The 12,410-nt window shown below is 43.0% G+C and overlaps 1 protein-coding gene across 1 annotated transcript in view; it reads left to right on the top strand.

Annotated features, from left to right (window-relative positions):
• YME1L1 (YME1 like 1 ATPase) overlaps window positions 1-12,410 on the top strand; it is a 1,167,043-nt gene that overhangs the window by 827,730 nt on the left and 326,903 nt on the right. The window contains exons 13-14 of the mRNA XM_069648114.1: window positions 4,014-4,126; window positions 10,549-10,704. Of these exons, the coding sequence (XP_069504215.1) occupies window positions 4,014-4,126; window positions 10,549-10,704 (269 nt within the window). The remainder of the gene's footprint in view (window positions 1-4,013; window positions 4,127-10,548; window positions 10,705-12,410) is intronic.

The following is a 12,410-nucleotide window of genomic DNA, read 5'->3' as shown; positions in this document are numbered from 1 at the left end:
AACGTGAGCGCCATTTTTAAAGCTCACTTTCGACTTGTTTTTACCGCGGTCGCGTCCTCGTCCCTTCGCTCCATGGATTTGTTTATTTTTTTGGGCATTTCATCATTTTTTTCATGGTTTTTCATCTGACGGACCGGGTCTTTGTGGATTTCAAGGATTTTGTCGTACGGATGGTGGATTTTTTTTTTCGGATATGGCTTTTTTGGAAGTTTTTATGTTCATGCAGTAGCGAGATTACCCGGAACTGATTATTGGACTTTCGAGTAATATGGATTTTGGACACTTTTCGGTGAGTTTGGATACCTTTTTTTACTGAAGCTGTGTATTTCAACAAGAAAACGGTACCTTTTCACGGTTAATGCAACGTCATTTTGCACCTGGATTCATGGATTTTATGGGGGATTCTTCACCTTTTTAACACGGAATCTTGGCCACCATGAACTGTAAGTACTCTTTTTAGCATTTTAAGTTAAAAGCTATGGAATCTAAGTAAATGTCCTTGTTTTCTACTGTGAATGCTTGTACTAATTGCACTAATTTACTATCATAGTCTCTGTATTTTTTGGTTTTCGGTGCCTTATTTGCCAAAGAAATTGTTTGCGAAATTCTCATTTCTTGGTGTTGTTCTTCTAACTTTAAGTCTCGCAAGAAATGCCACAAACTTGGATTTTGGGTATTGAAATTTTTACTTATGCGGCTATGCCAGCCTTCTAATGCGTTATTTGTGCGGGGTTTGTTCTCCATGGTGTTGCGGTAGCAGTTCCATAACTCAATTGTGTATTTTGGTTGCCGTCTGTTGCCACTCCGTGTTAACTGGCCTATCCATGTATTTTCGAAGTAGTCTAGTAAATTTGTTAATTCATTCTCATGATTTTTATAGTATTCACTGTCAATTAAATGTTCGTAATAATTAATAACATGATTCTCCGGTACAAAAGCCAATGCAAAAAGTTTTTTTACGTTAATCTGAAAGTAACTGTCCTCCGTATATTTTGCTGACAAACCTAATTTCTGTATTTTTCTCCAAACACTTTGAGTGAAATGAAAAAAACAACCCTTTATTGTAGTGTCTTTGTACACGCATGAAAAACCCTTGATTTGTGCTGTTTCAAAATCCATGATTATTGTCTCTGGTTGTGAATCGGGTGTAGTTTCCTTAATTTTATTGTATACGATTTTGTAAGCGTCCTCTGTTTTTTTTGGCATCAAAAAGTAAATCAGTGGTAATGTTTTGTCATTGATTGTTCCATGGACAGTATAAAATTGAAAAAACGGGTGGGGGCATACTTTAAACGTGGCGTCACTTTGCCAATATTTGCTTTGACTTAGATGGCGAAAGTTTTCAGAGGTAGCGAACACCAAGATTTTTTCATTGTTTATTCCCATTTCGCCACAATAAAAATGTTCTCCTCTCGCTGTAATCTTAAAAATATCCGGAATACGTATATGTTCAAAGGATGTAGGTGGAGGGGGTAGGTTTTCATTGGTATGTTTTGCTCGGTTCATAGTGCGTTGCATCAACTTTTCAGCTGGTAATTGCGCTGTTACATGCGTCGGTAATTGGCCACAAACTTCCCTGAGTAACGATCCACTAGTTTCCCCCTCATGTTCTACTGCTTTTCTTTTAAGTTCCGTTAATGTTTTCCTGATGATTATAGTTGTTTGATCAGGCATATGATTGTGTTCAGCGTTTCCCTTTACATCTGTTCCCACTGTTACTGCGCCGGCTGAACATTTATTTTTTGTATATTCTGTGCAGCGCCAGTATATTCTCTCTTTTGGCTGAAGTTCTTTACAGAATATGTATCCATTCCATACCAGCTGCTTACTTCCTTTTTGGCTTTCTATAAATTCTATTTTGTTTTCCATTTTATCACCTGAAACGACACGTAAAAATAATTTTTTTGAGGTACTGTATACTATTTCCTTTATTGTAGACGTAATTTTTCATAATGGTAGTGCGTCTTACCTTTTCGCTAGAAAAAAGTACGAAAAAAATGCTGTCAATTGCCCGAAGTAACCTCTCAAGAGATGTTCTGTCAGGTAATGACGGTTTTTTTCACAGCCGTTAACCGTTTCCTGCTATCAAAAACAAGGTGCTTTACTCAGGAATGTCATCTAGCGTGTTAACCAGTTCGTAACCTATCTTTATCCAGTGTCACAGACAAGTGGGTGATTACGGACGAAGGGAAGGGGAGGGGGTGCTGGGATGGTTCGTGATGGAGGGTGAGGTTGGGGGGTTGGGGGGGGGGGACCCCCCCCAATGATTATTTCTGGTTATTGTCTATGATAATCGACCATTTTTTTTGTCGACATTTTTTTTTCGATAAATTGACTTCTTCCATTCTATGTATAGGATGTCGACATTATTGTTTTCGACATTTTTTTTTCGACATTTTTGCATGTCGACATTTTTTTGTCGACATTTTGACTATAAACCGTCCCTGGTATCTGGCAGCACTGTCAATTTTTAAGCGCCCTTCTGAAGATGTATCTTTCTTCAAAAAGCCACTAGTGATACAGTTCCTGAAGGGACTGACAAATGTATTCCCTCCAATCCTATTTCAAGGTCCAGTTTGGGACCTTAATCTAGTTCTAAAATGTCTCATGTGTACTTCCTTCAAATCACTTTATCATTGTCCTTTAAGGTTGTTAGCCTTCAAAATCATTCTTTTAGTTTCTCTTACATCAGCCCGTAGGATGAGTGAACTTCAAGCCTTGTCTTGCAAACCTCCTTAGACAATTTGATTTAGTGGTCCTTAAAGTTAAACCCACATTTTTGCCCAAAATTGTGTCTAATTTTAATTTAACTCAGAAAACTGTACTACCTTCTTTATATCCACCAACTCATCCTGGAAAGGAGGCAGAGAAATTGCACTAGTTTTTATATTTCTAGAATGTCGAAATTGCGACAAGATGTTGAACTCTTCGTTGGTTATACAAGCCATAAGTTGGGCAAGGCATTGTGAAAACAAACCCTGTTTAAGTTGATTATTCTAGGCATTTCTGAGTGTTATAGGCTAGCTGGAAAATATCCTTCTGAGGGTCTGAGGGCTTATTCGTCCATGGGCATAGCTACATTCTCTACTTTACAGAGAGGAGTCCCAATTCAAGATATCTGTGTGGCGACCACATGGTCCTCCGTTCATACTTTTACAAAGCATTGTTGTCTGGACTCTTCCTCAGGTCAGGAAGAAGGATTTAGGAAGGCAGGGAACTCCTAAATTCTTTCTCCCTCCTCCAAAATAAATACTGCTTTAGGAGTCTTATCAAAAGATGAGGATTACGTGGGAGAACACAATCCATTCAAAGAACAAGTTACTAACCCCTGGTAACGTTCTTTTGATTGGATGTTCCTCCCGCATATTTTAGCAGAATTTCCGTGTTACACATTATGTCCTTTCGAGGCAGAATACTGTCTTACGCAAGGTAACACTGTAAAGAATTGAGGGAACGCATCAAAACGGAACTGAAGTTAATGGCTGCTGCGTTCGCTATATGTACCCGTGGTGACATCGAGACAGAGGCGCTCGAGGGATATAGTCGACCGGCATCGATGCGCAATGCCCCAGGCTGAAATATTTTTCGGAGGCAGCTAAAGCTGAATATGGATATATCAAAAAATGAGGAATATGTGGGAGGAGCATCCAATCGAAAGAAAGTTATCGGGGGTAAGTAACTTGTTCATCTGAAGATTGCGTTTCAGGATCTTTGTGAGATGTCAATAATGTTCATACAAGGATTATTTTACTAATTGGCACATGCAGATGTGTACTATAAAACATTAAGGAAATGTAGTGATCTATTTGGACCAAACACTAGATGGCCGAGCATTCTTGGCACTTGGATCTAAAACTACAAGCAGCAAAAATACTCAGGCAAAGTAATATTTTAGCAGCTGCAGTTCAGTCCAGACTGGGTCTCTGTTTACCAACCTTTCCTATATATGTCAGAAAATGTATAAAGTGTCATTTAAAAATGATATTAAAAGAGGTGTCTTAATTTTGTTTTAGTGCTTTAATACGTCCTGGACGTTTTGATATGCAAGTTACTGTTCCCAGGCCAGATGTGAAAGGACGTACTGAAATCTTGCGGTGGTATCTGAATAAAATAAAGTGTGATCAGAGTAAGTATCGTTTTCAGCATCGTTGTAGGGCTTTCATGTTCGTTTTTATATCAGTTTTACCAGTGATTGTAAGATCGCTCATGGAGTTAAAGTAACTGCTTGCTTATGAAATATTTGTGTAATTTACCTGTCACGTGTTTTTGTTCTAGCATTGCTGACGCAGCCTTTAATCATGTGTCCATTGTTTAAATATCCATGTCTAATGACAAGTGTTAACTTCCCAAATTTAGGCAAACCGTCTTAATCCTTTGGCTTAGCTAGAGGTAGCTGTGATCACGGCTACCCGTCGTACTTGCAATAGGGTAGATTAGAATATAGGGTGACTTTGAAAAAAAATAGATATTGACAAAAATGTGTGTATGTATTCTCTGGCTGACCTGGCCCAGAGAACTGCTCATTAGTATTGCTGTAATTTAAGAAAAACTGCAAACGTGTGCAAAACCTCCTGGCAAAACAACACCTATTAGTAATTAGATTTTCGCCAGTTCTCCCAGTAGAATTAGGCCAAGAAGGGTGTATGTGTTGCTAACAATCACTAAATATAGATGGAGTGTTGCATCCCCCAAACATCAGGATCAACAAAAGGATTTACAAGTCATAGATCCAATAAGTTCCTTGAAATTAGAGATTGCATTTCTTTATTTCTCCACTCCTCGGCTAAATCTCATGGTAAAAGAAAATAACACGTGGAGGGTGTTGTCTGGGAGTTGCATTACCGAGTAGCATTTACCTGTCGCACTGTTTTAGTCATCTGCCCCTGTTGACACCTGACTTAGTTTAGAAAACATGTTGAAATACTACGGGCCAACCACTAGGAGGTGCACTATGCATAAAATGCAGTTCTAAAACCTAGAAGATGCACGAATACTGATAAAGGTAAGTAATGTTTTACTAATATCTAGTCAAAGGTAAGTAAGAACGTTGGCTTGGATAATCTGAAATATGTGAAGGTAGCGTTCTTTACTCTTTGCATTGTAAAGGGCATGATCAAATATAAGGTTTGTTGGATAAGATAGGGTGCCCCAGAGTTTTATTTTAAAATGTTTTTATTGGCATTTATGGTTTACATTTAGCCTCTCAATTTGTCACCTTTCCCATAGATACATGTAATAACAGGTCAACAACAAGAAGTTATATTATAACAACAATAAACAGTCTTCATCGCTTGATTTGCACATGGGGCACTTGTCATTTCGCTTAGAGGCTCTGAGGTACAGGGCGTCGCCTCGTTTGCTATGGGTAAATAGGGGCCTGGTCAATTTTCCTTGTTTCGACAGTCTAGCTCTTAATGGGTATAAATAGCCCAGGTGTGGTCCCTGTTCATTCATGGGGGTTTGTCTGATGGTTGGAACGTGTTCCAGATCAATGTTTTCCAGGCCTTGTATTCAGGGCTTGCAATCGCCTGCAGCTTTGGACACCCCATCGCCCATACTCTAGTTTCTGCCCCTGACCAGTGTTCCAGTTCACTGTGCCATCTGGCAAATTGCGGTCCCCCCGCTTTTTTCTACGCCATTGCGATGGACCTTTTGGCCAGTATACATACCATGTCCATAAGTTTGACCACATGCCTAAATTTACTTATTCATGGGTATGCTCCCAGCAGGCATTGTTTCAGTGTCCATTCATACCTTACTATCCCAACCCGTCTGCAAGACTGTTGCCCCAGAAGCGCTGTATCTTCAGACACCCGCAGAACGTATGCGACATTCCCGCTCCCTCTGACCCGCACCTAGGGCATAATGGGTGTGCTCTGTTGCTAAATTTGGCTATTCTGCTAGGCGTCATGTAAGTCCTATACAAAATATTTAATTGGATCAACCTGAATCTGGCGTTACGTGACACTACACAGAGGTACATTAGGATCCTCTCCCATTCCTTCTCCGTTAAGCTGATTCCCAGGTCAGTCTCCCACCACTGTTTCAACACTGCACTTTTGGGGTTGGGCCTATCCACCAGCTGACTAGAGTCTGGACACTGGCCTCCATCCGTCGCCCTGGTTGTGAAGTACTGTTCGTAGTGGATCTGCTACTGGCTCCTCTGGCCATTCCTTCCATTTCTTCCTTGCTATCTTTCTAATCCTCTGATACCACAGAAACTGACCCTTGGGTTGTCCCGCTTTCTCTCCCATGGCTTCAAACTCCCTGAAAACACCCTCCTCATATGCGTCCCCCCTGTAAATGCTGCATCTTTCCCGTTGCCTCGCATTTGCCAGGTCCACTCTGGTCGCACAGACCACAGCTGCAATCGGAGTCTCTGGTGAGTAGGGTTGTTCTCGCCTCAGCAGTTTCAGGGCCCGGCCCCAAGCCCTCCTACCTAGCATTACGATCATTGTCATTGCCCAAGCACCCAGCAGAACCCACAGTATTTCTTTTAGGTGTGCATGCGCTACTAGCTGTTTTATCAGCTTTGTTTCCGAGGTGGTCTCATCTGCAAGCCAGTTGACCACGAAGCTGAGTTGCGTGCCAGATAATACTTCTCGAGATCTGGTAACTGAACCCCGCCTGCCTTGTATGCCAGCAAGAGTGCGGTCAGAGACAGCCTGTGTCTGGTGAGACCCCTTAGCAATTTTTCCAATACACGAAAGAAAGAGGCCGGGATAGAATAATGGACTTTGTGGAAGAAATACAGGAACCTCGGCAGGACTATCATTTTAATAATGGCGATCCTGCCCATCACCGATAGCGGGAGTTTAGACCAGAATTTCATGGATTGCCTGAGTCCCTTCACCGCCAGTTCAGTGTCACCAAGCGCATCAGTTCAGGTGTATGCCAGACATTCACGCCTAGATATCTAAACGATGTCAACTGCCATCGGAGCCCAACTTCCGGGAGATCTCCCTCTGCTTTCCCTGCCTGACCCGCCAATGGAAATATGCAAGATTTCCCCTTGCTAAAGGAGATCCCGGATACTCATGCAAAGTTCTCCAGCACTTCTAAGATTGTTGATACATTTAGTTGCGGGTTCTTTATATACAAAAGTACGTCATCCTCATATAAGGATACTATGTGATACACTCCTTCCACTCTGATTCCAGCGTCAACAAATTGTTTCCTCAGGTATATCGCTATCGGCTCTAAGCCCAAGACGTAAAGCATTGGTGACAGTGGGCAGCTCTGTCTGCTACCCCTTTGGATGTCCCAGGTTGCTGACACTATTCTTCCAGTTTTCACCCTAGCCACCGGTGTTTCGTTGAGTATTCAATGAAATGTTCGCCTAGCCCAAATTCTCTAAACGCAGCGATTAACCATTCTAAGTATATGTAGTCGAACGATTTTATAGCGTCTGGTGAGACTATTGCATACTGTTCCTGCAAACCTGTCATTTTTGCCATGATGTGTTGCAGCCATCGCACGTTTATTGCTGTGTTTCGGCCTGGTATTAACCTGCTTTGGTCCCTGTGTACTATGTTCCCTATGACTCTAGACAGCCTTTCGGCCAATATGGTTGTCAACATTTTGAATCATAAATCAGCATTGCTAAAGGTCTTCGAGTCACACTCATCCGTGGGTTTACCCGGCTTAGGTATCGGGACCTGTTAGGCAAAGTTTGAATGCAGTACTGTCTGGGAACACTACAAACAACTATGACTACAGGTATCGGCAACCCAACCTTTGGTATAAGCTTGTACTACACAGTTTTGCTAGCGTGTTGAGCAGCCAGGCTTATCTCAAGATGGGAAATTTAAGCTGTATTGGAGTTACACAAAGTTTCAGTTACAGGTATTCAAATAAACTCTTACACTCAAGGTTTCTTGCATAAACAATTATATGTCAGTCATTTATAAAGCCTTCTTCAGAAGGGATCAATAGAATAGTAACACACAAATATACTTCAATGCTGTACACTTTCAGTTTCTGAATCAGACAAGACCCTTTTGGGATGGCCCACAGACGCAACCTACACCCACAGGTGACTTCAGTAACAAGGGTGCTGGGGACATTATTATCTTACTGTTTGCATTCAGAATACTCTTTAAAAGTTGGTAAAAGGCAAAGGTTATGAAAACACAAGAGACCACAAAGAGTTCACTAGAAGAGTCATTAAATTCAATAGGCTAAGCCAAAGTCAATGGGCAAAAGTCTTGGATAGGATAACGCGCTTCTGGTAAGTAAATGGAAAAGTCTTTGCACAAGTTCTTAGGAATCTTTTATGAAAAGAAGAATCAAATGTAGGGCCACAAGCTGATTAGACTTGTGAGTTGTGGAAGTTACAAGCACTTCTATAGTGAGAGGTAAGTTCTCTTAGACTTGTTTTGCAGTACCTTGGTAAAGATGAAAAGATGCAGCTGGTGACTTCTGTTCCTGTGCAGGATTCACTGTTCCTGGGCCTCAGTCGTGGGGACAAGAGGGAGGACTTCGGGGGACTCCTGCAATGCACTGGGACTGGCAAAACCTGCAACCGGCAAACTTCACTTTCAGTGGTTGTTTTGTGGAGTCCGGAGGATCTTCCAAAAGCTTTAGGCCAGCTTAAAAGTAATGCACACAATCTGGTGTCCCGCTCCCTGGCTATAAGGTTTCCTGCATCAACTCTGAGGAAATAAAACCAGCTCTGAGATGGGTGTCCAGGTGGCTTACTTTGGAGTTGATTGGTCCCACCAACTCAAAGGTAGAAGTCGTCCTTGCAGGGGCTTCTCCGTCGATGCAAACTTGGCATTTCGGCACAGCAGCAGGGCTTCAGCGGGCAAGCCAACGGCCCAGGAGTTGCAGAAGGCGTCCTCTTCAAGCTCTTGTTCAGTTCCTTTGTCCAGTGGTCGATTCTGCCTTCCAAGCCAAAAGACTCTCCTTTTATTCAGTTCTCTCTCATTCATTCTAGCCTAGCTGTCACTCACCCAGCAGGGTGGCTGTCCTTGCCGGACAGTTATCCAGCCAATCACCACAGAGTGCATATGGGTCTCCTAGGAGACTAAGCACAGGGAGTTTCAGGCACCTCCCTCGCTGCCTGCCTACCCCAGACACTCGGGAGCCAGGGGGGGGTTTCACTCTTGAAGCCTGCCAAAGGCGAAATGAACAAAGAGACCAAATCTGGTTTGACGCGCAGAGAAAATCTCTAGTAGGACCTTTCCACAAAGACATGGAGAAAAAAGCCAACATGCATGCGGTTCTAAGGAACTTGTTTGCTTAAGTAGGGTTTCATCTCCACCCTGGGGCTACATTCAGTTGTAATTGCCCATACAGTATGGAGGAAAGGGGACAGAACATAAGAGTAATTACAAGTTACTCACCGTAGTGACTAACGTGCCCTGTGTCCTTAGTCCCCTTTCCTCCATACGTCCCACCATACTCCCCCCCCCCCCCCCCCCTATTAATACTGGTGTCATTAGGCAATGATAAATCTTGTCGATGTGTCAATGGGGACTGATGAGGAGTGGCGCCGGTCCCAGGGCCGCAGCCCTGCGCGCCTCTAAATTTAAAGGTGGAAGGTTTTTCTGGTGAAAAAGGTTCTGTCTCCCGTCCGTAGGAAGGGACACCCATACAGTATGGAGGAAAGGGGACTAGGACTAGAGTACGTTAGTCACTACTGTGAGTAACTTGTAATTTATTAAACGCCTCTGAGTCCATACTAACAGAGTGGAAGAACATCTGCAGCGCAATACTAAGCGACTTGAATGTCTCTGAGGACACCCCAGTTGGTTAAAAATAAAATATGGTTAAAAGACTGGCTAAAGACTCTGCAACAAAGGCAGTCCTATAAAATGTATTCACAACTGGCCCAGATATCAAAGCTTCAATAATTTACCCCAATACTTGGTAAAATATCCAAACCAATTTTATCGTGCTCAATACATGCATTTCAGATTAAACCTCTATCCCACGAGAGAGATTCTGGCTACATGAAGTAGAGGTTGAATGCCTGACCTAACGTGTAGGTTGTGAATTGTGGAATGTAAAAAAGTCCTTGAAGCATCTGATATTGTTTTGCACTGCATTGACCGAGTTGAGAATGTGATTGCTGGGCAAATTTATCAATGATGGAAGTTCGAGGAGCACAGATCAGTGGCGGGTAGCTCTCGCACATGGTGAACTGCTATCAGTTATTTTAGCGTTTGTTCCTTTTTTGTAAGAGATTTTCATAAAAATTGAAATCCTGGCCCAAGAAGCAATGGAAGTGGAAAATTGGTAGTTTTTATTGATTTCTATTGAGTCAATTTTTTTAGACATTGAGATTATTTATTGTAAGAGATTTGACTACACCAATGGGAGACAAATTAAAGAACAGTATGATGTATTGAGGAAAGGATGATGGTTTTAAATGGTTTTGCCTTGTTTTTCTTTTGTTATTTTTCTTTTTTTTTTCTTGAATACTGTGCAATGTTAAGATTGGTCAAAGGTTTCTTATAGTAAACAAAATGGCAATAAATAAATTAAAAATGTTTGGGGGATTTTTATGCTAATTGACCTTCATTTGTGCTTTATTCAACACAGCGGTTGATCCAGAAATAATAGCTCGAGGCACAGTCGGTTTCTCTGGAGCAGAACTGGAAAATCTTGTGAATCAGTCAGCATTAAAAGCAGCTATTGATGGGAAGGATTTGGTCAGCATGAAGGAACTAGAATTTGCCAAAGACAAGCTTCTCATGGGTATAACTATTTATCCAGAAATCGTGTGTATGTGATGTAAAGCCTCACGTGTTTGAAAATGTGCTAAATTCTTCATCTGGTTTTTGTGCATTTTTGCTGGAAGTGAATGGGTCATAAAATAGTTTTCTGAAAACATACTGATTGGGTGAGAACCAGAGTTTGGTGAAAGCTGAATAGTTTGCTTAAATCACTGACATTCCAAAAATACTAGCACAAAAGCTTACGTCTTGTGTGGTGCTATGTTTGTAAAAATGAGGCACTTTCTTACAGATGCTGTATATGGAAGGCTTAACAAAGTTAAACATTTATTTGTAATTATTTAAATCTTTACACTAGAGTTAAAATGTCAAGGTCCACGGTGGCAAATGTTGCAAAGGCAAATAGTTTGGCATTTCTAATGGATTCCTTCCTCCCACATATTCCTCATCTTAGATATAGCTTCTCGCAGCACCAGCTGTCCGTGCTACATTTTTAGCCTCCAAAGGGCGCAGGATTGGCACCGTTAGTAGCTTATGTTGCCAGAGGTGATGTCAGGGTCAGGGGCAGTGTTTATCGAGCCATCCATGCCCATTGACCTAATTTCCATTTTCTGCACTCAGCACAATACTTTAACACTGCTCAGCTCTTGTTATACTCGTACGTCCTGTCCCCTTTCTTCCGTCCTTGTGGGCATCCACCAACATGGGGACAGAACCAGAACCTTTGGCAGCAAAACATTTTGCTCCCCCATTAAAGTTAGTTGAGCGTGTAGGGGCTATACTAAATTTACAACTCGTCCCAGTCCCTTTTTCTGTACGAACAGTGTTGGACCTGGCAGCCAGTGCAGAGACTGTTTTAGCTTCCTGTGTGCTCTCTGTTTGTTTTTCAATCCTTATTTCATTTTCCATCTCTGCCTCCCCTCCCCGGCGCATGTTGGCCGCAGGAGGACGCCCGAGATCTGCCTCTTGCGACTGCTCGTTCTCGGCATCGGACCCCATGCACTTGAGTGTTTGGGGCCCGACCACCGCTGGGACACGTGTGCGGTCTGCAGCGCTCTCCGTCACAGGGCATTGAAGAATCGTTTGTCGTAGTGGAGGGAGATCTTCCACACTTCTCCTCACCCCACCATAAGCACTTCGTCACTGGGACCTCTCGTCAAAGCAAGGTAGGACCTCTGTTCAGCACTGCCCTGAACAGACTCCTTCCCCAGGGTTTGCACGGATCAGGGTTCCTCACATTCAAGTTCTGGCAGGCCCGAGGCCTCTAAGGCTTCCGGATCCCAGGCAGAGTGGCCTGAGGCCCTACCAGGCTGTCCACGTAAGGACGATGAGGCTCGTTCTTTTCTTCTACCCCAGGGGGTAAGGTATCGTCAAGTGTCACCTCCAGGAGTGGTTCCTCTGCTAGATTCAGCACGGCTACCGGCACAGGTGCCGAGGGCTCCCAGCCTACCGTAGTTCACTCCGAGACAGTCACCCAGGTCATTTCGACTACCATCCGTCCGGCAGCGGGATCAGCGCCTAACTGATGGATCTCTGCGGTTGACATCTCGGGTGCAAGGCTCAAGCTGTATCCTCCCATGTCTGAGGCTTCTCCTGACCCTCCCTCCTAGGGACTGGTGCAAGGCTATAAAATGGCGGAGCGGCACGCGCAGGGCCTGCCATGCAGCTAGCCATCTTGGATCCGGCTCAGGGCCCACCAGTGCTTTAGCCCATTGAGTGGGCTTTGCA

This window comes from Ambystoma mexicanum, chromosome 2q (genome assembly GCF_040938575.1).
Source record: "Ambystoma mexicanum isolate Mex_15411 chromosome 2q, UKY_AmexF1_1, whole genome shotgun sequence".
Taxonomy (NCBI): Eukaryota; Metazoa; Chordata; class Amphibia; order Caudata; family Ambystomatidae; genus Ambystoma; species Ambystoma mexicanum.
Note: the sequence above shows the minus strand (reverse complement) of the source record. Positions and strands in the feature narration are given on the sequence as shown.